Source organism: Chrysemys picta, chromosome 11 (assembly GCF_011386835.1).
Source record: "Chrysemys picta bellii isolate R12L10 chromosome 11, ASM1138683v2, whole genome shotgun sequence".
Taxonomy (NCBI): Eukaryota; Metazoa; Chordata; order Testudines; family Emydidae; genus Chrysemys; species Chrysemys picta.
Window position 1 is genome coordinate 5,123,683 of NC_088801.1, and position 24,188 is coordinate 5,147,870.

The 24,188-nt window shown below is 46.4% G+C and overlaps 2 protein-coding genes across 5 annotated transcripts in view; one reads left to right on the forward strand and one right to left on the reverse strand.

Annotated features, from left to right (window-relative positions):
- TMEM169 (transmembrane protein 169) lies at nucleotides 1-23,406 on the reverse strand. Of its 4 annotated transcripts, none has more exons than XM_065561416.1 (5): nucleotides 23,199-23,406; nucleotides 22,593-22,909; nucleotides 12,689-12,842; nucleotides 8,226-8,661; nucleotides 1-4,837 (listed from the first exon to the last, which is right to left on the reverse strand). In XM_065561416.1, the coding sequence occupies exons 4-5, from the start codon at nucleotides 8,527-8,529 to the stop codon at nucleotides 4,215-4,217; spliced, it is 927 nt and encodes a 308-aa protein (XP_065417488.1). In that variant the 5' UTR covers nucleotides 8,530-8,661; nucleotides 12,689-12,842; nucleotides 22,593-22,909; nucleotides 23,199-23,406; the 3' UTR covers nucleotides 1-4,214. The 4 variants fall into 4 exon arrangements, with proteins under 4 accessions (XP_065417488.1, XP_065417489.1, XP_065417490.1 ...); XM_065561417.1 differs by lacking the exon at nucleotides 23,199-23,406 and adding an exon at nucleotides 15,320-15,396 and having other exon boundaries at nucleotides 22,593-22,734; XM_065561418.1 differs by lacking the exon at nucleotides 12,689-12,842 and having other exon boundaries at nucleotides 23,199-23,396.
- Nucleotides 23,407-23,442: 36 nt separating this feature from the next.
- PECR (peroxisomal trans-2-enoyl-CoA reductase) overlaps nucleotides 23,443-24,188 on the forward strand; it is a 29,310-nt gene continuing 28,564 nt past the window's right edge. The window contains exon 1 of the mRNA XM_008167758.4: nucleotides 23,443-23,616. Within this exon, the coding sequence (XP_008165980.1) occupies nucleotides 23,487-23,616 (130 nt within the window). The 5' untranslated portion in view covers nucleotides 23,443-23,486. The remainder of the gene's footprint in view (nucleotides 23,617-24,188) is intronic.

Genomic DNA, 24,188 nt, shown 5'->3' on the forward strand with positions numbered 1-24,188 from the left:
TTTTGGACTCTAGACAGAGACAATTTATAATCGTTCATCAGCACGGAAAACAACAGCATTGTATGATTATTTTTTTTTTTTTAAATACAAAGCCAAGCAAGAAGGTGAGCGTGTCACTCTCCCAAAGCCAGATGCAGCTTTACTCTCCACCAGGCCAGCCAGGATGGGATGGGGAAAGCACAGTCAAAAATCAACAGAGACCGTTCCATTACATTAAAGCCTATATCCAAACAGGGGCAGCCGGAGACGCGTTCAGCCATTGGGACTGATTCCTGGGGATCCCTGCAGTTTGGCAATGGCACATAAGCAAAAATATTCATGAGCTTTTAAACAGCGAGGGGAGGAATGAAGCAAGCGGTTGTGCTTTTTTTTCCAATCACATCAGGTTAAGCTTATAAATACTTTGCAGCATTAGGCAAGTAGGTGGGAGGAAAAAAATAGTCTAGTGTTTTGGTTTTAGAAAGGTCCTAAAGCTACTACAAATAGCACCAGAAGTCTCCGAGGGTCCAAACCAGCTCCCAGTGAAGTCAGTGGTGGACCAGCCCACTGAGGACAACAGGACTAGGCACAGACCTGGTATTTGTATCCAAGTAGAAAACAGATTTCATATATAATCCATTAAAGGGGCGTCACAGCATGTCCAACAGCCTAACTGTAATGTATGTATGAGGAGGACAGTTCATCTGACCCTCTTTTGGGTTTACGTGGCAGTAAGAGGCACACATTTGATTTCGGCCGTTCCTCTCCAGCAGGTTGCTTGCAATCTTCACGGTGAATCCAAGAGCAGAGAACTGACACTGTACAAAGCTGTGTTGTGTCTAGTATTTACCATCCAAGCCCTCTGGGAGCTAAAGGGCCCTTTATGCTGTTGACTCAGCTCTGAGCATTCACTGTTTGACTTGACTGAACTGCTCTGCTCTTCCCTCTCCACCTGCAATGATGCCTGCCTGCCTTCCCACCCCCAGCCCCGACTGCGAACTATATGCAGCAGACCCAAAGTAAACAAAACAGTCTTCTGAATCAGCCTGGTGCATCTTGTGAGGATAGGAGGCTGGCAGTGTTCCATAAGGGAGAGTTCACAACCCTCTCCCAGCTTTGTACAACTTAAGCTCTTCCAGACTTCTGCGCACCTGCTGTTCCTGAGTGGGGTATTTCAGAATGGATCAGTGGCCCTGGGCCAATTGAAACAGACTGCCAAGGCTCAGCCACTTACCTCTCGCACTTCTTATTACTGACGTCAGAAGACAGGAAAAAGCGTCAGGTCAGGCCCCTAGGAGAACGACTCCAGGAGAATAGCTTTGGGGGAGGCATTACCTTTGCTTGAATTGGCCCCAATGCTGCATAGATTTGTGATTTTTTCTGAGAGCAAGGTATTGCCTATTGTCTCAAAGGTTTGTTTCCTACCAGAGAGGACCCTCTGTCTTTAAGAAACTGCTAATAAAAGTGAGACTGGGGTATCAGACAATTGCAAATGGACCATATCTGTTAGAGGAGACTAGGAGTCAGGACTCACGTGTTCCATTCATGGCTAGACCAGTGAGGTGCTGGGTGATCTCTAGCAAGTCGCTCACCTCCTACGTACCACAGTTCCCTACCTATAAAATAGGCATAGCACCCCCACCTGGCAGTGGCAATGCCAGGATTCACAGACATTCTCACGGTACTTTGAGATCCTTGGCAGAAGGGATAAAGCCAAAGAATAACAGATTGGGACAATTTGTGCATCAGTCCAGAGTTGGTTCAAATGTCTTTGGTCCAGAGTTTCTGCCTTCCCTACCATAATTACTCCTACTCTCTCCAAGTTAAGGAGCATTCGTTTCAGAGCTGAATATTCCACCGTGGTTTAAAAGACACTGGCACTACAAATTCAGAAATCTCCCAAATGTTTAGGGGCTTCCCAGGTGTTGGGCACAAAAGCGTGCCCAGCAGTTTAGATTTTTGTACAGAAAGTCCAAGGAGCCAACTGCATTCTCTTCATTTCCCATGACCCTGCAAGACACAATTCCAAGTCGGAATCCCACTCCTTGTCACAACAACTACAGACGTAAGCAGGGGCTTGACCAATGCCCCGTTCCCCTCTAACTGGAAAAAGGGATCAGTGTCAGGAGGAGTAAAATTCTACTGAGATTAGTCTGATGTGAAAAGAGACAAGGAGATTCTCTTTAACATATGATGCTATTCACGGAAGCCAAGAGGCTCTGCTTGTGGCTGGCTTTAATCTCTTTGCTCCAGGGATTTTGTTCACTATCTCTTTGGCACACATTTGGTTTTGCGGTTTCGCCAGCCAATGTGCTGTCGTTTGTTTACTTCTCCGGGCACCAGATTCGGAAGAGTGAAGCTGGAGCAAGCACAGATGTGGAAATACAGCTGTACCTAAAGCAGGCTGCTTTGCATCCTATCCGGCCTGTTGCCAGTGCCTAGCAGTGAGCTGCAGAAGAAAGAGGTCAAGCATACACACACAGTTTTAAACAAGCCGAGTCCCCATGCTGGGAAGGTCAGTGTCCCAGCTAAACTCACTGTGTGAGAAACAAGCTTTCAGCAACCCCAAAACTAAAGCAGATAAGCCCTCTGGTAGGGGAGAGAAGTGCATACAGATACACCCATGAAGGCCACATTGTTTGAATAGATTGCACACTATGAATCACTTATCTCCATGCATGTGACTGGTGGGCCCTTCCAGGCTGGGAGTGATGCAAGGAAGGAAAAGATTGATCGGTTGCTCCCTTTAATGTCTGTACACTGGGGATGCGGAAGTAGAGGGTTCAGGCTCCAGAACCTTCCACTGGCACCAACTTTGCTGTTGAGCAGTGGTTTTCAACCTGTGGCCCACGGACCCCTGGGTGTCCGCAGACTATGTCTAAGATTTCCAAAGGGGTCTGCACCTCCATTCAACATTTTTTAGGAGGTCTGGAAATGAAAAAAGGTTGAAAACCACGGCTGTAGTGGTTACTTATAAACTACAACTATCTTTTGGACACCTGTAATTCAACTACTACCCACCTTCCCAGTCCAAAACTGGACAGTCAAGATTGGCACAGAAGTTCCCTTCTGATTCCTGGCTTTAAATGTCTTAAAAATGTTCCTCTAGGAGGAGATGCAGAGGAAGAAAGGGGGGGAAGGGGACAGACTTAAAATGAAGGTTGAAGTCCATCACCGCTCAGTATAATTAACTGTATGGAGACACGGAGTCAAGAAATGGGGGTGGGATTTCCAGCCGGAGAGACTAATGCATTTTGCATTAACGCTAAATGATGCAGGCTCAGGATCTCCCATTCCCAAGGGTCAGATTCACTGCCCTATCAGGACAGCAAGATAGGCCATTCTGTTGCCTCATATCCATGTAGAAAGACTTTCCCCCTGCACACATCATCTGTGCCGCTCTAAATACATGTGCTACTGCTCCACACAAACACAAACTGCATTCACAAGTACAAACTCCTGGTTCTTGTTCAGTGGAGATGCTTCTTTCTTATGCTGCTATATAATTAGGATTAAGAAAGGAGGAACCTTTTGGCACAACCTGAGTTTTTGCTTGCACACCAAACCAGATATTCAGTATCGACGTTCCCTTTCAAGCCACTATACATTCTTCACTGCAGCAGCCAGACTACCTGCAAGGTTTGTTGCACTGGTGTGAACTAGTGAAACACCTTTCCCAACATACCCGTTTCTAAGACAACTTTAGTAACACCATGCACTTTTGCAATCTAGCCTCTAGCACCACATGAGCACAGATCTCCTGATTTCAGCAGGTGTTGGGTACAGGGACTGTCCAGAGAACAGACTTCTTTAGCTAGGTCTATATTCACTATGTGGTCCATCCTTTCCACACTAAAACTAGAACTGCCTTTTGCAGAAGTGTGGGGCTTTTGCCGCTCATCCCAACATACCTATACAGCTTCCATCCTTCACCCCACACACCTGGATCTTCTCACAATTACACACAGTTGTGATTTGCTAAAACCAAATATTAAACAGATCAGCTAAGCAGCCCTATGAAATAACCATGCATGTTCACCTGACAACAAATGCCAGACTCCCATCCAGCATTTTGGTGCTCTGTGCACATTTAATCTCCTCTCCTCCCCCCCAACTCCCAAGTTTTCATTCTCTACATGTGTGCTCAAAGATAAAAAAGTCAGTGTAGTTCTTTGTCTGGTGCACCATTCGTAATACACATGATCAAGAAAGTCAGAGTCAGGCAGGACAAAGCCTCAGACTGTTGAAGTCTCAACGCCTTGTGCAGAGCTTTTGCCAGACAGACTACCTGAGATATTGTCAGAATCTAGCAGCTCAACAATGCTGTATGGGGAACAGTCTTCTAGGCCCAGCTTGCTACACAACCAGCCACAGAATCCCTTCTCCATATCTCTCACAGCGTGCCACCAGCCACCGAAGGACCACGCAATCTGGGTAACCGCCGTATATAAGCCTAGGAAGAAAGACATGACCATGATTATGACAGGATAGAAGATAATGAGTAAGGGGCAGAAGGTGATCTTGTGCCAGAAGGTCCTCTCTTCATTGTACACCAAGAAGATGTTGTACCAAGTGATGGTTCCGTAGTAAAAGGAAACCACAAAGGACACTACAAAGATGACAGGAAGGCAGATGATGCTCCAGAGCAGAATATGGGGGCCCCTGTCCAATCCAACGTCACAAGTCGTCTTCCCTTCCGGTGTCTCATCTTTTGGAGGCTCCTTTGACTTAGCCAGCTCCTGTAGTTCTTTGTCTGTTAGCGTAACATGGATGTCCACCATCTGGCCCTTCTTCTTCCCCCTTGTGATAGTTCCAGTTAAAGTAACATATCGGCTGTCTAAGGGCATGCTCCAGCCACCTTCAAATGAGAGAGAAATTTCATCAACATTAACAGAACTATTTTTTTGAAGCACGTTTCATGAAAATCCCCAAAGACATTAGACAATACAGTTAGAGTTCAAATAACGGTAAATAATAATAACAAAAAGGCAGGGCAAGGGACGCTAAGAGATGCAGGCAGGAGATCACACAGGAAAATGGAAGAAAATGTGGAGCTATCCAGGGACGCAGGTTGAGATGGCAGGAGTGGAGAAGGCGCTGTACTGGCGAGGCTGTGTAAAAGGAAAAACTGGAGGCAGCTGCTATAGGAAGAGAGGGGAGATGGTAGAGGAAAGAGACAATGGGCCAGATTCAGAGGGGACTCTAAAATGGTGCAACGTACTCTCTCTTCTGGTCCCCTCAACATGTGTGCTACACCAACTACCATATACTCCGTGGGCCAAATTCAGAGGTGGGGGGAGGGAAAGTCTAAGCTGGTATAATTTGCATGACAAGGGATACAGTGTAGCAAGAAAAGAACTAACTAAAGGGTATAAGACGAAGTTAAAGCAGCCCCCATTCTTCCACCTTCTAAGTTACACCAACTCAGAGCCCCTTACAGCAGGGGTGGGCAAACATTTTGGCCCGAGGGCCACATCTTGGAATTGAAATTGTATGGCAGGCCATGAATGCTCACAAAATTGGAGTTGGGGTGCGGGAGGGGGTGAGGGCTCCGGGGTGGGGCCAGAAATGAGTAGTTCAGAGTGTGGGAGGGGGCTCCGGGCTGGGGCAGGGGTGCAGGCTCCAGCTGGGGGTGTGGGATCTGGGGTGGGGCTGGGGATGAGATGTTTGGGGTGCAGGAGGGTGCTCTGGGCTGGGATTGAGGGGTTTGGAAGGCAGGAGGGGAATCAGGGCTGGGGCAGGGGGTTGGGACGTGAAGAGAGGCTCAGGGGTGCAGGCTCCGAGCGGTGCTTACCTCAAGCGGCTCCCAGAAGCAGCATGGTCCCTTCTCCAGCTCCTACATGGAGGCGCGGTCAGGTGGCTCTGTATGCTGCCCCATCTACCGCCCCTGCAGTTCCCATTGGAGTGCCAGAGGGGGCCATTGGAGCACATAGGAGCCAGAGCGGGGCAATGCTGCGGCTTCCGGGAGCCACGTGGTGCGGCCCCCGACCCTGCAGCCCAGCTGGCACGCCGGAGCAGGGCAATCCCCAGATCGTGTTGCCCAGCGGGAGCTCACAGGCCGGATCTGTCCTGCGGGCCGTAGTTTGCCCACCCCTGCCTTACACAGTGGTTACAGGGGTCCCAGTTATACGCCCTTACACATCAACTCTGAATTTGGCCCTAGGTCCGTTACTTAGGCTGCAGCAAGTCCGCAGAGAGTTTTTAAAACAAGTCTGGCTAATCCGACATAGCCCATGAAGCGAACGGGAAACCAGTAGCGAAGAATAGGGGTGGTGGTTACATTCTCTGGACCTGTGAAAAGGCAGGTGGTAGCAATCTGTCCTTGCTGGAGAGCTGGGATTGTAGAGGCCACAGAGAAGGGAGTCCCAGTTAAAGATATTTATTTCATTGCTCTGTAAGGCACTTATTGCAAATGCTTCCTTCCAAGGGCCATAAACATATGAGAGACATTTTAAAAGAACTAAAGGGAAACTCAAAACAGCCCAAATATGGCCCAATATCAAACAACGTGGCACACAGACAGACCCAGGCAAACCAGTCACCACCACAACGGATCCAGTCCACACTGGTGAAAGGCAGGGGAAGAAAGGGGCAGGAAGTTGTACAGAAATAACAAAAAACAAAAGGAAGGGGTCAAATATGGGTAAGAAAGAGACAACAGAAGTCCCTGGGACCTGCAGCATAATCTAAAGGCAGCCAACATGGGTGTCTGGCAGACCGTCTCTGAGATGGAGTTCCACAGTGAGGGACAGAAAAAGTCCCATCCCCAGCCCAGTCCTGGAAGAATACAGGGATCATGAGCTGGCTTGACGAGCCCAAACAGAGCTACTGCCTGAGTGGGACACTGGGCGGAGGAGGAGTGGTTGGCTCAAGTCAGAGGAAGGCCTGGGCAGAGGTGGGAATAGACGAGTTTACAAGCCTAAAACAGGATATGGATATTCCCTGGGGAAAGTAGCAATTCAGTTAGGACATCAATGAAGGGACGATGGGACATACTTTAAAAACAGGAGCGTCCACTGTCTGCAACCCTTTTGAGGCTTGAAAACACAGCAGGACAGTAGGTTGGAGATGCAGCGATCTAACTGGGCTGTGAATACAAGTAGTGCATTCCGCACAGGGAAAGGGATGGAATATACATGAACAGCAATTTTCCTTATTTACTAACCCCTGCCCCCCAACACACACACACACACACACACACCACTCTTCTCCCATATCAGCTATGAGTCCGAATAGATGAGTAGGGCTAGAAGACCTGTCAAGGACTACTCGCCCCCGTACAGAGATCTCCAGCCACCCTTCTGGGTGAAAGTGGCTCTGAAAGTGCTCACTGGTGACCGTGACAAAGAGTCCCTTTCCAAAGAGGAAGCTATGCTGAGACTGTACCAACAGGAGGCTGCAGCCAGTGCCCTCCCCCTATGGCACTATCCCAGAAAGAGCCTCTAGAATTGATCAACCTAGAGCCCAATTTCCCATCCATTTGCTTTACATGCAGTTCTTTCTAAGTAGGGAAGAGGGCCTGATCCCAAAGTCAATGGGAGCAGAGGGTGCTCAACATCTCTCTGGATCAGGCCCTAAATTAGCAGCTACATTAAAAAAAAAAAGATTTAAAAAGAGGGGGACCAATGGGGAGCATATTCAAACAAATAAGTGGCTAAGAAAACAGACCAAAAGATAACCCCTGGTCCCTTTTATCTGGGATTTCACAGCACTTTCAAACATTCATGTCTGAAGCTTCACAAACCCCCTCTCTGCTATTACGAGACAGGGAAAACTGAGGAATAGAAGTTGAAGTGTCTTGCCCAAGATCACATCAAAAGTCAGTAGCGGAGCTGGAAAGACGGTCCAGGATTCTCCTCCTGTGCTCCCCCCGATCCTGCCTCCATACAAAAAAAACCCTCGCTTTGTAAATTGAAAATGGTGAATTTTCAAAAAAAGCAACAGTACGGAAGCCCAAAAAATAACTCACAGCATCTACCCTAATAAACGCTACATCTGAAAAAGGGCTTGCGCCCTCAAGTCCCACGGATGCCCTGCAGGGGTTCAGAGCACTCATCCACAAGAGAGGAGGATACACTTCCAGAAGTTTTATCCTTCCCCATATCTTAAAAAAAAAGAAAAAGAAAAAAAGAGAGACAGGCAAGAGTTAGTGCCCCTGTTTACACATGGATCAATATATTTTACTGGTCAGTGGCTCAATGGCTAGTGGAATCTGGATGCCAGTTGCAGCTTCTGGGGATACGTACCATCTGCCACAGAATTTCCCAAGAACTTGGAGCCTTCTTCTGAACTTCTCTCCCTTCCTTCCTCCTCCGCCTGCTCCTCCTCCACCTTATTTTCATTCTCCGACCGATAAACTATAATAGACTCTGGACGGGACTCTTTCTTTTTCTTTTTCCTTCTGTCCATAGTGGCTTCTCCATCAAAGGTCACTGCCGTAGCCACAGCTCTCCGCAGGGAGCCTCGGTGCGGGCTGCGTGGTCCAGCCTTGTTCTCCCTCTGCACTGCTTCCTCCATCCCGCTGCTGTTCTGAAGCATTTCATCAGGCATCTCTGAGGAGGTGTTTAAAATCTATCAGCTCCTGCACTTCTGAGCCATCGATCAGGCAGTGAGTAGCAGGGATGCTCTGGCTTGTGAAAGCATCCTAGTCAGAGCATCCAACAGACATCCTCCATTTCCAACCTAAAATGAGAGCGAGAAGGAGGACAAATAAATAATCAATAGAGCGTCACATTTAACTCCATGTAGAAGAGCAAGTTCCTGCGGATTTTTAAAGAGGCACTTCCAGCTAACTTACCACATTAAGCAAAATTGGTTTAAGCGCGATTTAAACTGACTTACGTGAATCTACATTTATTGATTTTAAAATGGATCTAGTTACACCAACACAAGTTTTCTAATATGGACCAGGCTTAAATGTATGTTCCACATGTAAACAAAAGCCACCAGGATGGAGGTGGGTGTTTAATAGGAATGGACTAAATAAGCATGATTTGTTGGGAGATTTTAACATTCCTCTGCAATACCAGCAAAACCAAACAACAGCATTGGCAGTAGAACAAAAAGGTGAAACTGGCAATAAACATACACGAAACTGACTAATTTAGGATCTTGACTGGACAATTGCAGCAGTGAAACTATGGTGCAAATTTCCTTAATCTAGACAAACCGTAGATTTATTATGCAAGATGCGGTTAATGCAAATAGTAATTGAATCATGTGATACACGGTGAAAAGTCAGCCTGATTTTAAAAAACCCTGCAATTTAATAATCTGCATTTCTATTAGTAATAAGCCGCAAGGATTCTTTTTAAATGGGAGTTTTTTATGTGTGTGCGCGGGAGGGGGGGGGGCTGGGAACAAGACGACGCCATGAAAAATAAAAAATTACAATGAAGTATTTTGGTTGTGTAGAAATTTTTTTAGTACCGATCCACATCAAAAACTCAGGGCCTATTAATCAAGTTACTGTACTATTAATATTAACAAATGCCATTCACTTTGATGGGAGTTTTGCCTGAGTAAAGGACACAGGACTAGGCCCTCAACATGCAAGCAGTGTAAACTGCATCCTGGTGGATAAGAACATAAGAACGGACAGACTGGGTCAGACCAAAGGTCCATCCAGCCCAGTGTCCTGTCTACCGACAGTGGCCAATGCCAGGTGCCCCAGAGGGAGTGAACCTAACAGGCAATGATCAAGTGATCTCTCTCCTGCCATCCATTTCCACCCTCTGACAAACAGAGGCTAGGGACACCATTCCTTACCCATCGTGGCTAATAGCCATTAATGGACTTAACCTCCATGAATTTATCTAGTTCTCTTTTAAACCCTGTTATAGTCCTAGCCTTCACAACCTCCTCAGGCAAGGTGTTCCACAGGTTGACTGTGCGCTGTGTGAAGAACTTCCTTTTATTGGTTTTAAACCTACTGCCCATTAATTTCATTTGGTGGCCCCTAGTTCTTATATTATGGGAACAAGTAAATAACTTTTCCTTATTCACTTTCTCCACACCACTCATGATTTTATATACCTCTATCATATCCCCCCTTAATCTCCTCTTTTCCAAGCTGAAGAGTCCTAGCCTCTTTAATCTCTCCTCATATGGGACCCATTCCAAACCCCTAATCATTTTAGTTGCCCTTCTCTGAACCTTTTCTAATGCCAGTATATCTTTTTTGAGATGCGGAGACCACATCTGTATGCAGTATTCAAGATGTGGGCGTACCATCGATTTATATAAGGGCAATAAGATATTCTCCGTCTTATTCTCTATCCCTTTTTTAATGATTCCTAACATCCTCCATCCCGCTTTTTTTTAAGTAAATGAAGATATCCTATCTTCTAGAACTGGAAGGGACCTTGAAAGGTCATCAAGTCCAGCCCCCTGCCTTCACTAGCAGGACCAAGTACTGATTTTTGCCCCAGATCCCTAAGCGGCCCCCTCAAGGATTGAACTCAACCCTGGGTTTAGCAGGCCAATGCTCAAACCACTGAGCTATCCCACATGCACATGCACATGGACATGGACACACAGAGCTTTATAGTAAAACTTTACTTGTATTAATTGAATACCTGAGGAAAGACTGTGTTAAGCTGCCTCTGAGTGGCTTGAAAAGTTGAAAATCAAAAGATTACTGAAGTTTTACATATAGAAAATAAACTTTAATTAGCCACCAGGAAGTGTGTAAAGAGACATTCCAATAATAAGGCTCAGCAGGGCACTTAAAGATGCGTCACTCATCAGGGCTTTTGTAAATCTTGGCACAAGTCTCCAGCCATTACAGCTGCAAACAGAACCTTCAAATTGTCAGTGGAGTGAAACCAATGCAACGTTCTATGCCTGAGTCTACAGACAGCCTGAAACGGGAGCTCCAAGAGTTGTTGATGTCATCTCAAGGAGGTGTTGACTCTTACACCTTAGTACTATAGTTAACAATGTTAATTTAAATCATTTCAATCCTTATTAAAGCAGGCAAGAAAGAATAGGGACAATATTTTGAAGAAGTGCTCAGTCTTTTCTGAGTGGTACCCCAATCTAACATCCCAATCTAGTGTGGTGTCTTGTGGGTGAAGTTTGCTTTTAGGTAGTTTGGGATAATAGCACCGCCCAATCCTAAATAGAGGCAAAGAAAAAACATATACCAATTCTCCTGCCCACTTCTGCGCCCTGTGAAAGTGCCTGTGGAGGGTTCACACAAACAAACAAACAAACAAACAAACAGGGGAGGGGGGGAGAGTTTAAAAATACAAAGCATCTAGAAAAAAAACAGTGATTCCTTCCTGGGGACATTACTGCTTCTCTGCATTGTGGAATGTCTCATTTACATAGTATAGTAGTGTGCTTGGGAAGTTAGTTAAGTAGGTGTTAACACTTCATACCCTAATCAATATAAAAGAACAAAGCACTATCCAAGAATAAAGAAATACTCCTCCCCTCCAGCTCAAACCACCCACTGATTTCAAAGAGACAGCTGTAGTCCACGAAAGCTTATGCTCTAATAAATTTGTTAGTCTCTAAGGTGCCACAAGTACCCCTGTTCTTCTTTTTGCGGATACAGACTAACACGGCTGCTACTCTGAGCTCTTGACATACTAACTTTGGGAGCTGTCCATGTCCACAGGAACTTGTTTACATTTTGAGAGGCTGAGGGGACAAATGGTTTGGGAGTAAATTCACGCAAGTGATGCTATTCTTCAGAGACTTGCCTGGGACACATAAATACACTCTTCTAAGGTTCTCCTGCAAAGTCCAGTCATAATACTTACAGCTTACATTATGCTCTGCACCTGAAAGACACTGCACATAGAGCAGTTGATTAACCCTAATGCCCCTCTGGGATGGGGAAAACTGCAGAACAGTGGCCTGGCACCACTCAGACACCACAATGATGGGCAACCCCCCAAAAAACTGGACAGACAGAAAGAAACTGAGCTGGGATTAGAATCTGGGAGTTCCAGGTTCTCAGCCTGAGTTCAGCCCACACTGCCTCAAAGAGGAGACACAGAAAGTCTCCTAACCCTTGAACAGCAACCCACACAAAACTTGCCAGTAAAAGTTAAAAACAGCCCTAAAACCACAGACCGGGTTTTTGGGGGGAAGGGTTGGTTTGTTTTTTAAGTTTATTCAGGTGTGACCTAGGTTAAGAGCACACAAAAATTGAAGGCAAAAACCAATGCAGCGCCCTCAGCTGTTATGATGAAAAAAGATGTGGGGTCATGGTGGATAACCGGCTGAACCTGAGCTCCCAGTGTGACCCTGTGACCAAAAGGGCTCATGTTGTCCTTGAATGTATCAACAAGGGAATGTGGAGTAGGGAGGTTATTCTACTTCTGTTTTTGGCACTGGTGTGACTGCTGCTGGGATACTGTATCCGGTTCTGGCATCTGCACTTCAAGAAGGATGCTGATATATTGGAGAGGGTGAGCCACAATAAAGATTCAAGGATTGGAAAACATGTATTATAGTGATAGATTGGGCTCCTGAAGTCTATTTAGCTTATCAAAGGGAAGATTAAAGGTGATTTAATCGTGGTCTGTAAGTCCCTACATGGGGAACAGAAATTTGATAAGAGAGAGCTCGGCAATCTACTAGACAAAAGTTATGATAAGATCCAGTTGTTGGAAGTTGGAGCTAGACAAATTCTAACTAGAAATAAGATACAAGTTTTTAACAGTGAGGGTAATTAACTACTGGAAAAGCTTACCAAAGGCTGTGCTACATTCTCCATCTCAGGAAAATTTTATATCAAGATTGGAAGTTCTTCTAAAAGATCTGCTCTAGTTCCAACAGGAATTAGTTCAGGAAGTCCTGTGTTATACAGGAGGTCAGTCTAGATGATCACGGACGTCTGTTCTGACCTAAAAAAAAAAAAAAAAAAAAAAAGAATCTATGATCACCCCACACCATAAACAAATCAGCTGTCTCCCCACCACTCATCTGGCCGGCGTTTTGCCTGCCCTCATGCTCAGCCTGCCTGGGAAGCAATGGCACCCTCTCTCACATCAATAAAAGCAACACTTTAGGAATAGGGTGCCCAGAGTACAGTCCACCCTCTGGTTCAGCTGTCAACTCAGAGATGTTGGGGCAGTTATGGTGCCCGGGTGAATCCAACGGGTTGGAGCCCACGCCTGCTACTGCTCTCTGGGAATGCCTTGGAATTTTGTACTCAGCACTAGTGAACTCGAACAACGAGCAGTTTCTATCCATTCAAAAAAAGGATCCGTAAGACACAGACACAAGGAGATAGCACAGTAACGTGCATCTCATTCTTTTTAAAGGCTACGCAGTGGGTGCAGCCCTCACACTTCTGCAAAGGTGGCACTTGGTGCTGGCGAGCTTTGGCAGCCCTGCTTCAAGAGGCAATTTCCTGCACTGACCCCTGTCAATCACCCCAGGGAGAACTCCACCCCGCAGAAGTCTCAAAGTATAGGTGGAACATGATAATTTCCATACACATATCAGTGTAGACTGCATTCCACATGGGAGCACAAGAGCAGGCATTAATCTAATCATCCACAACAGGTGGTAAGGAAGAGGACAATGGTCAGGGCTTCACAGCTAGCATGCAGCAGTTTATTAGCTAAGCAATTTGTTATTAATCTCTGTGTGAACACAGATGGAAGAACCCCGGGAGGGCTCCACAGTAGCAAGCTCTGCTGATCAGGACTCTGTCACACAAGAGTCTCAAGGTTTGCTCCTGCACCATTTTAAAATCAATGGAAAGACTTGATCCTCCTTCCATTAAAATACAAGATATTATTCTGCTCACGAAAACAGAGTCTGAGAAAAAGCCTCTCAGAAAGCTAAGAAAATCCTTTAATCCCGAGTACATTAAAAACAGGGTTCTGTTCTGGCCATAGCCTTTTGGGGATTGTTCACAACAGAGCTGAGGTGAGACGACAGTGTGAGCAGTGGGCACTAACTAGCATCCGTTTTGTACTTATTTATGTTTATAGTCGCAGAAAACGTAAGACAGATAAATACATCCAGTATATTAAGTGCTTCCAGCACTCTTGGACTAACCCTTCTTACTTATTTGTAGCACGCCGAGGTCCCAAGCAGAATCAGGAACCTACCTTCCTAGATGCTGTATAAACATAGAGCAAGATAAGCTCTCTGCCCTGAATAATTTAGAGTCTAATTTCAAATAAGATGCAACAAACGAACACGCAAAACAATAAGAGGGAAGACGGTAACCGTAATAAGTTCCGGTGTTTACATATGCCAGCTCTAGGTCTGTTTATCTATTGAAGGTATTTATCTGGCCCCTGTTTACCATAGTATTTGTATCATAATCTGTATCACCTAGTATCACAATTTTTACTGGATTCATCCTCACAACATCCCTATGTGGTAGGGAAGTGCTAGGATCACCATTTGACAGATGGGGAACTGAGGCACAGAGTGTTTTAGGGCTTGTCTAAACAAGTACTTAGTTCACAGCAAGCTGGGGTGTAAATATACCTTGCACTAGCCTGCCACACTCAAGTGTCTAAGTGGACCCTGCTGCTGCCGCCAGTGTTCCCATGCACCTAAGTACACACTTACCTGTTTGGAAGCACACTACATACTTGTACTTAAGAATTTTAAATACTATGTACTTCGTGCTTGTATTAAGTACACTTTAAAAGGTATTTAAAATACAAGCAACTTTTTTTCTTCTGCAAGTGCTTTTTCAAAATAGGTTTCTGAAACAATCACATCCCTCGCAACTGTTCCACATTCAGGGTGTGTGTGTGTGTGTGTGTGTGTGTGTAAATAAATGTATTTACATTTGTAAGATATTTTTCATTGTCAATCCATTGTCCATGTACATGAATAACATTTCATTGTTACTCTTCTTCTTTCTCCTCCACTATGTGTTCCCATTATTTCGGTAGTTGTCCATACATTGACCAGACAATTGCAGGGAATACGGGAGTGGACAGTACTTGTGCTTCTGCTTGTACTTTTACTTATAAATACATAAGCACGACTTTCACAGCACACCTGTACTTATAAGGACTTCTGCAATGTGTACTTGGCACTTATACTTAAGTCCTTTTCATCAGTACTTATGCAACACTGGCTGCTGCACACTAAAATGTCCCCTAGCGTGCCTTGACCTACTCCCCTTTCAAAGCAGGCTAGGATCATTTAGTGCACAGCAGCAGGGTCCACACAGACACGTAGTGCGGTGCCACAGGTGCTGGAGCTAGGGGAAAGGTTGCCAACTTTCTAATTGCACAAAACTGAACACCCTTGCCCCACCCCCAATGTCAAGGCTGATTCCATACTCTGGCACTTTGAGTGCAAAAGGTGGGGGCCCACAAGGATTTTAAAAATTAATACTGACCACTCCAGGCTGGTATTAAACTTCCAAGGCTACAGCTTCTCTCTGACCTTGGATGGGCAGATCCTACCACCACACAACTGCAAAAAAAAAACACCACCTCTTTTGAGAACCCAGGAAGGAGCACTTGGGAATTCCTTCCTGCGGGGTACCCTCAAGCCCTTTCTTCCCCCTCTCCCCCCTTCCAGGGAAGAGCTGTGGAAAAAAAAAAATCAGCTGTTGCCACCAGCTAATTAAACAACATATGCACAAACCTCTTAGGACACACAAAAAAAACCAATCCTGTTCTTTAAAAACATAAATTTTATTAAAAACAAAAAGAAAGAAAATACATCTGGAACTTAGGCTTTTTGCTAGGTCTGAAAAAAAAAACAATTACAAAAATTAAGGATCAAGATAGCTCTTTTGAGGTTCAGCTTAAAGGTTACAAGCAAAACAAAAGCATTTGGGGGTTAGCACAGAGGAGTCCACAACCAATAAGAAAAAAGAGAGAAACCTAATTGCGTCTTCCTAGACATTCCCTGATCTACTTACCTATTTGGGGACTTCAAATAAGTAGTCTCTAGGTATGATCTGATGGTTTTTCATACCTGGCCTAAAGCTTCCTACAGCATAGTTTAGCCCCGTTCCTGCTCTGCGTCTCCTCTCTCCGGAGAGCAACAACAACAGACAAAGGGAAAGTTCCCACCCCGCCCCAATTTTAAAAAGTTCTAGCCCTCCCATTGGCTCTTTTGGTCAGGTGCCCACTCCCTTCTTTTTACCTATGGGCTTTTTTTAACCCTTTAAAGGTAAAGCAGGGGTTTCCGGCCAATGGGAGCTGCGGAGCAGGTGTTGGAGCAGCACGCAGCACTTCCCTGATCGCCCCTGCGCCTCGGGAGCCTGCCCTTAGCCTTGCTGCGCCGCCGACCGGACTGTTAATGGCTGGATCCACCAGGGTCCATTTTCGACTGGGTGTTCTGGTTGAAAACTGGACGCCTGCAACCCTAACTAGGGGTGCTTTTGCACCCCCTCGCTTGAAGTAGTTTCCAGTATATACAGGGTTTACAGTTTGGTTCAATGGCTCTCAGCACCCCCACTATAAAAATTATTCCAGCACTCCTGCTGAGTGCCCAATAGGAAAGTGCAACATGGACTTACAGCCAAGTTTATGGTGAATTACACATTCATTTACACAAGCACTAAGTGACTTGCGGAAGGTCACATGGGAATTCCGTAGTGGAGCAGAGAATTGAACACAGGTCTTTAAAGTCACAGGCTAGTGTTCTAACCACTGGGCCATCCTTCCTCTCTGTGTATACCTTGATGGTTCCAAATCATTTAAACTTAATATTTTTTTCAAAACAAAGTGATAAGCAATCCCACTGACCCTCTGTCGGGCCTCTGCTAATTGGCCACGCCCAGCAGGCATCACAGGAGAGGTTGATCTTGTAGCAGAATTTCAAAGAGCTTAGTGGTTTAACATATCAGTTCAAGGAGCAGAACAGAGGGGAAAACGCAGTAAGATAGCTGATAATCACAGAACACTTTACAGGTCTTCTTTAATTGAGACACCCAACACCGCTGAGAGATACTTGTTATTAGCCCCATTTTGCAGATGACGACACTCAGGTGACTTGTTCAAGGCCACAGAGTGAATCAGTAATGGTGCTAGGATTAGAGCTCAGGACTCCTGGCTCTCAGCCCTATACTCAGGCCACTAAACTGGGCCTCTTTTGCGCCTCCTTTTTGTGACAGACTTAACTCTTTGCTACAGGAACAACAAGGAGTCTGGTGGCACCTTAAAGACTAACAGATTTATTTGTGCATAAGCTTTCGTGAGTAAAAACCTCACTTCTTCGGATGCATCCGAAGAAGTGAGGTTTTTACTCACGAAAGCTTATGCACAAATAAATCTGTTAGTCTTTAAGGTGCCACCAGACTCCTTGTTGTTTTTGTAGATATAGACTAACACGGCTACCCCCTGATCTTTGCTACAGGATACATTCCAGCCAAAACGTTTTAAAAAGGAGTTTTCCAAAGTATCACTCAGTTGTTTCTGGATGTCATTTTCAAAGGATTTGTCTAAGTCATTCCACTGAGGGTGCTTTACCGAATATCTGTTTTATGAATTAGTTCTTTTTTTCTCCAATATTCCATAACTTTCCCAAATGCACAGCAGCCTTATTGAACTCTGGCAGACACTGTATAAGAAAAGCTGTTTTTTAAAAAAGCCGAACAAAATGCCTTGTTAAATTCCCTTGCATAAAACTTTCCCTTATGGAGAATCCCAGAACACCACTTATCTACCTCTGTTTAGGACATCGATAGTATGTACTGGAGTGTATTCCAACCCCAGCCTCAAGGTTGTTTTGTCCAGATTTGGTAGGAGAGGAGAAAGAAACATTTTCAGACAAAGAATGCAAAGCTTCCAAGTTTATCCACAGGAATGAGACTGGTTTTCTACCATGTATTATCTTGTGCCAGAAATTTCAACGAGTGACACATGTACATGAGCTTTTGAAGAGACCTGAGGTTTTGATATTAGAATAACTTCTGGGGGGGAAAAATACTTTGAGATTTTCAAAGCAATCTAAGAGATTTAGACTCACATCTCACAGTACAATGTTTAGCACAATAGGATTCTGGTCTATAACTAGAGCTCCTAGATGCTATGGTAATACAAATAATTTTAATAGAAGATGTGCTAGACTGCTTTGAAAATCTCAACCTAATACCTGGGCTTACATTTCTTCTGGAAACGAAGTGAAGACACATTTTCCTCTCCTCGCCCCAATTCCACCCATTCCCCTACACCCACACACTTCCCCATTTTCCTCCTTCAGTCAGTGGGCTCAGAGTCCTGCATGTTTAACCCAGCAGACACTGAGTGCTCATTTGAAAGGATTTCATTTGCCAGCCCAATGGCAATGCTATTTGCTGGATTATATGGAAGCAGAATTTGGAAATAGCTGTTTTTTCCCCCAGCCACCCCACCTTTAAGGCTAAACCACCTCTAAATGGTGTACATGTGCACGCACATATACGTAAGAGAAAGAACTGCTGATGGCCAGTTGTTGTACCCAGGGTTCGCTGTTGTTGTACCTGGGCTATATTAGCCTGGGTAGAGAGGCCCTACTGCAAAAGCGTAAGACGTCCCACACCTGTGTGACTGCATCCATGCTGGTGCAGCACTCATCCACCTGAGGAAGTAGGCTAGGACTTCTGGGGGGCTATCCCCTGGCTCTTAGCGCTGCACTCAGTTCTCTGAATTCTTTCACAGTGTATTGTGAGAGAACTTTGGCCCAGGAAGGATGGACCTGTGTGGAAGTGTTCTTAGCCTGCCAGCTCACTAATGTAAACAACTTCCGGTCCTCCGCCTCGGTTGCAACACATGAGGAGGTATGGAGTTTACTGTGAATGATGACCAGCTGTTGGCTTTAATGCAACCTTCATTTTGGCAACAGGAGGCAGATGCAAGGCACGAGACCTGGTGGAAGGCATCTTGGCAGCATGGTACGTTGCAAAGGAGATCACGCTGGTTCCTCCACTGCATCCTCCCTGGTCCATTCCCCTATCTCCTTCCCAAAGACCGTTCAAATACTGTGGAAGTGCTGTAGAAATACAGCAGCCTAAATACAATGTGGGGTTTAAATGCCAAACTGGTGTACATAAACTAGAAGGTGATTTCTGGTACAGAAGGAAGGTGTTTGTAGAGGGGAAGAAACTATGGCCCAGTAGGAACTGTGGGAAGGCACCGGAGGATTAGCAGCACTGCAAAGTGGATGTGTTACCAGCCTGGGTTAAAGCAGAACCCAGGCTCAAACCCATATCGCCTAACTGTATCAGCTAGCTGGGTTTAAAGCACCTCTAAACCCAGATGAGAGGTTTGTGTGTGTGGACGGTAGTCAGATTAGAGGCACCTGGGTGAAAGCCTGAGTTATCTCTGTTGTGAAGACATACTTTAATGCACTGGTTCAAACACAACACAGACTGGTAGTGACCCGAGTCATTACCTGTGGTGGCAACATGAACAGACATTGGTGGGTTTGGTCCAGGTTTTAGTGGGTAGATTTGGCAGTCTCCTAAGGGAGAACAAGGAGTGGAGCTCTCCCCTACCCCACAGAACTGGTCCCTGCAGGGCACAGTTAAGGCAAATGCTCACAAAACACTGCTGTAATTTTTTAAAACATTTAAACTATGGCATTTCTAACATTAGATTAAGAACTATTGCAAATCTCAGTAAAAAGTAAGTAACTTTTCTTGATGGGAGAGTGAAGGCATTTGATATTTCTTCACTCTGATAAAACTAACATGTAAGTGGTGTGTAGATTTTACTTAATGGCTTGTGGCTTGGTAGTCAAGCAGACACTTTGGAAGCTGAAGACCGAGTCTGCAAACATAGATGAGTGTTCCTGCCTGGGATTAATTAAAGATCTGTCCGCTATAATCTATTTGGGATATGTACGGCAGCCACCGGCAATTAATGGGGCTCTATGTGGCCTCGAGATCATGGCAATGTGGCAGATAATTAAAGAATATCTTAGAGTGCCATCCATAGCAATCCATACTTTGCCTGAACTCAGCTCTTTAATACAGCGTTTTAGAACTTCAAAATGCTATAGGAATATTAATGAATCTGGAAGGCAGCATGGTCTGATGGGTACAGCATAGACTAGGAATCAGAAGTCTGGAGTTCTATTCCAAGCCTGTTTGTCTCTGACTTGCAGAATGACAATGGCATAGTTGCAAACACTGTACCTCAGTTTCCCTATATGTAAAGTGGGAATATATACACTCCTTCATATTATAGTTTATGATCTTCAGATGAAAGGTGCTATACTATAAGTGCTTTTATTATTAAAGGGTTAATTTTTACCATACCTACCAGGAAAAGAATTGTTATTCTTATTCTACAGATGGGGAAATTGAGGCACTGAGCTGTTAGCTGACTCACTTCTTTAATTAGTACATATGACTGAGAATTATTATTACTGGCTAGTACTACCTCTTCTACCAAGTAACCTCTTACTGGGGAAAAATATGCAGAGATAATTGTTAATGATGTTTTCAATCTTTGTGCTCACATCTAATGGAATGACTAGAGAAACCAGTCTGTGCACTTTATTCAACACACAGGATCTACCAGGCACACCAACGCTGGTTAAAAATGAAAATGATCTATGCTGGATTGGGAAAGAGCTGTCCGTTTATTTTTTGTTGGGCAAAACTCAAAATAATGCTGAATGTTCCCTGCAGCAACTGAATGATTGATATTGGGTTTGTTGAGGGAACTATTTTAAAATGCCAGAGCTCTGCCTTTTCTTTAGCACAAAAGGGGCTGTGTTTGAGACATTTTAAAAGGATCAGATGATACCACTTTCAATAATAGTTAGATTTCATCACACCAATGGCTGTTTCTGAAGAGAGAATTTTCCATTCAGAGTATGGGGCTCAGGTATTACAAACTGATACCATCCCTGACATGTATTAAAACACACAAAATTAGGGAATCATTCAAGAATAATGGAGAATCAATTCAAAATAATAGAAAACTGGAAGCTGCCTTTCTCTAGTTCTACGCAAAATAACAGAAAATATAGAAAGATAAATATAATTTAAAAAATCATTCCCTCTCGGGAAACATGTAACTTAAGGAGCTGCTATTTGCTTGGAGAAAGCTATAGATTGATAGGTGCATAACTCAGTTGGGATGTGTATGAATGATCCTGTAAGTGAGGAGTTATGAGATAAATTGAGATAAAATATTATCTTAAGCACACTTAACATAAATGCAAGTACTGATTTTTCTGGTGAGCAATTTATATCTTGTGATGAAGGCTTTGCAAAACTCTTAAGAACTGTTAAAAAGCACAAGGTCGTTTAAGGATAAAGCTCTGAGAAATACAATTTCAGAGCAATGCATTTTATTTTCTGGTTAATAAGATTTCAAAAAAAAAAAACACCCAGAGTTTTGCCAGGATTTCTCCTCTGAAAAACCTTCCCTTGGTTTAAGAGGGAATATACATGCACGTGAAAATAATCTCCTTTTGCTTTTTTAAAAAACGATTTCCTCTTCAAAGGGAGTGGGCAGGAATCCACCAGCTTCAAAGGGGGAGAAATGGAGCTAAGAATAGATCAGACAGCAGAATAAGAGGGGGAGGGGGCTGAGCGGGTTTTGTCCTAGTGCCTGAGAGAACTGCAGTCTCAGCTGCTGGGTGGGACCTATTTGTTGCCCTCTCGGAGCAAAAGAGAAAAAATATATCTATCCGATCAAGTCTCTTTATTCCACTCAATAAAGCAAGTGACTATCTCCAGCTCAATCAATAAAGCCCAACGTCTGAGTGACCTGGACAAGACCACAATTTTGGAAAAAGAAGCAAATGCAAATCCGTAGTCAATATCGCCTTTCCTCTTGCAAGTGTCACCGAACGCATGGCAATAAATCCCCTTTATTTCAGAGGCAGCAACAGACTTCTGCAGTTCTTTGCACAGCCCTGCCCGGTGCCCAGGAGAATGGGGCAGGGTTTGCTGAGCCCCATTTCATTTGTTTTGCTATAGTCGAAGTGCGAGACCCTTTTATTTTTGGGGGGACAGGTTAAAAAACGCCCTTCTGTCTAAAGTTTGCTCACATGCAGTATGCCTGCAAGGAGAACCCCTTTGCAACCGGCATACAGACATAGCATTCTCACACGCAATGGGGGGACTCTTCTCCAGCGTGCATGCCAGCAAGGTACCGTCACATGCACATGTGGCTGGGAGGTGAAATCCCTCTCTCCAAGATGCAGAAGCCATTCGCCCGTGGAAGGATGAACCCTTCTCCAACGTGCACGCATAGAAGGAACCCGTAGTCAATATGCAGACACGCGTCGGCAAGGTGACATGTCTCCAAAATGCACGCCTGGAGTCCTCCCACCCAGACCGGGGATGCTCTATAGACTTCAGCCGCACCGACTTAAGTAATAAACCTCCTGTCTGTCAATTCAAGCGGATAAGACAATGCATTAGGAGCAAGGTGGAATGGGCGCCCTTGCTCCCACGCAGGGAAGATCGCCCACTGCAGCTTGTTGAAGAGTGTGTAGGTGTGGGCCTCTCTCCTCCCCCCCCCCATTTAAAACCGCAGCACCACTTACAACGGGGCAGAACTCGGCGGCTTCACCTCCCCTACCTGGAAATGTCAAAGGTACAACCAGGGGAGGGAGCGGGCACTAAATAGTCGGGCCAGTTAGACCGAGTCAAATACAGAAGAGAAAACTACCTTCGAGAGAGCAAAAATCACCTGACGTGAAATCAAACTTACCTGCTGCCCCCCAACTGGGTCGGATGCTTCCGTCTCCAACTGTGTCTGCAATGGGGGTGAGTGGGGGTCTGTAATGGGGGGTGCTCCTGTTCCCAGCTGGTCTGCAATGGGGGGTGGAGAGGCGCCTGCCCCCAGCTGGTCTGCAATGGGGGGTGGGAGGGGAGGAGATGCGCCTGCCCCCAGCTGGTCTGCAATGGGGGGTGGGAGGGGAGGAGATGCGCCTGCCCCCAGCTGGTCTGCAATGGGGGGTGGGAGGGGTGGAGATGCGCCTGCCCCCAGCTGGTCTGCAATGGGGGGTGGGAGGGGAGGAGATGCGCCTGCCCCCAGCTGGTCTGCAATGGGGGGTGGGAGGGGTGGAGATGCGCCTGCCCCCAGCTGGTCTGCAATGGGGGGTGGGAGGGGTGGAGATGCGCCTGCCCCCAGCTGGTCTGCAATGGGGGGTGGGAGGGGTGGAGATGCGCCTGCCCCCAGCTGGTCTGCAATGGGGGGGTGGGAGGGGAGGAGATGCGCCTGCCCCCAGCTGGTCTGCAATGGGGGGTGGGAGGGGTGGAGATGCGCCTGCCCCCAGCTGGTCTGCAATGGGGGGTGGGAGGGGTGGAGAGACGCCTGCCCCCAGCTGGTCTGCAATGGGGGTGGGAGGGGTTGATGCTCCAGCCGGGTCCGTGCTGGGCTTGCCTGGGGGTGGCAGAGGGGGCTGTCCCCAGCCAGGGCCTAGGGTAGGGTTGGGACGGGGGTGGCGGGGGGGGGGGGGTCTGCCCGAGGAAGATGCTTCTGCCGCCGCAGCAGCCTCCCCCCCTCAGCCCCTGGCAGTGTCTGGGAGCGGGGGCGGGGCCACGGCGGGGTCACGTGGGAGGGCGGGGCGCCTATGGGGGGGGCTGGCGGGGCTGCGCTAAGATGGCGGCGCAGGGCACGGGCGCGCGCTGCGGGGTTCTGGCTGCCGGGCTGTTCCGTAACCAGGTGGCCATCGTGACCGGCGGCGGCACGGGCATCGGCAAGGCCATCACCGCCGACCTGCTGGGCCTAGGTGGGGCTGGGGGGCCGGAGGAGGAGCCGTTGGTGGGGGTGGGGTGAAGAAGGGGGGAGGTCGAGGACGGGGGTTGTGGGGGGGAGTTGTTGGATGGGGGGCGCAGAAGGGGGACGGGGGGAGGGAGGGTGAAGAATGGGGGGAGCCCTTGCAGTGGGAAAGCTGGCATGGGGGGGAGCACTCCACGGAGGAGGTGGGGGCGAAGGAATAGGGGATCCCGCCAAAGAGTCAGTACACAAGGTGGGCCCTGTGGGAGAAGAAAATGGGGATCCCCAGAGGGGTGTGGGAGAAAGGCACCTTCTGTCACCAATGCGTTACAAACACTAATGCCGTGTCATAGAATCATAGAAGATCAGGGTTGGAAGGGACCTCAGGAGGTCGTCTAGTCCAACCCCCTGTTCAAAGCAGGACCAATCCCCAACTAAATCATCCCAGCCAGGGCTTTGTCAAGCCGGGCCTTAAAAACCTCCAAGGAAGGAGACTCCACCACCTCCCTAGGTAACGCATTCCAGTGCTTCACCACCCTCCTAGTGAAATAGTGTTTCCTAATATCCAACCTAGACCTCCCCCAC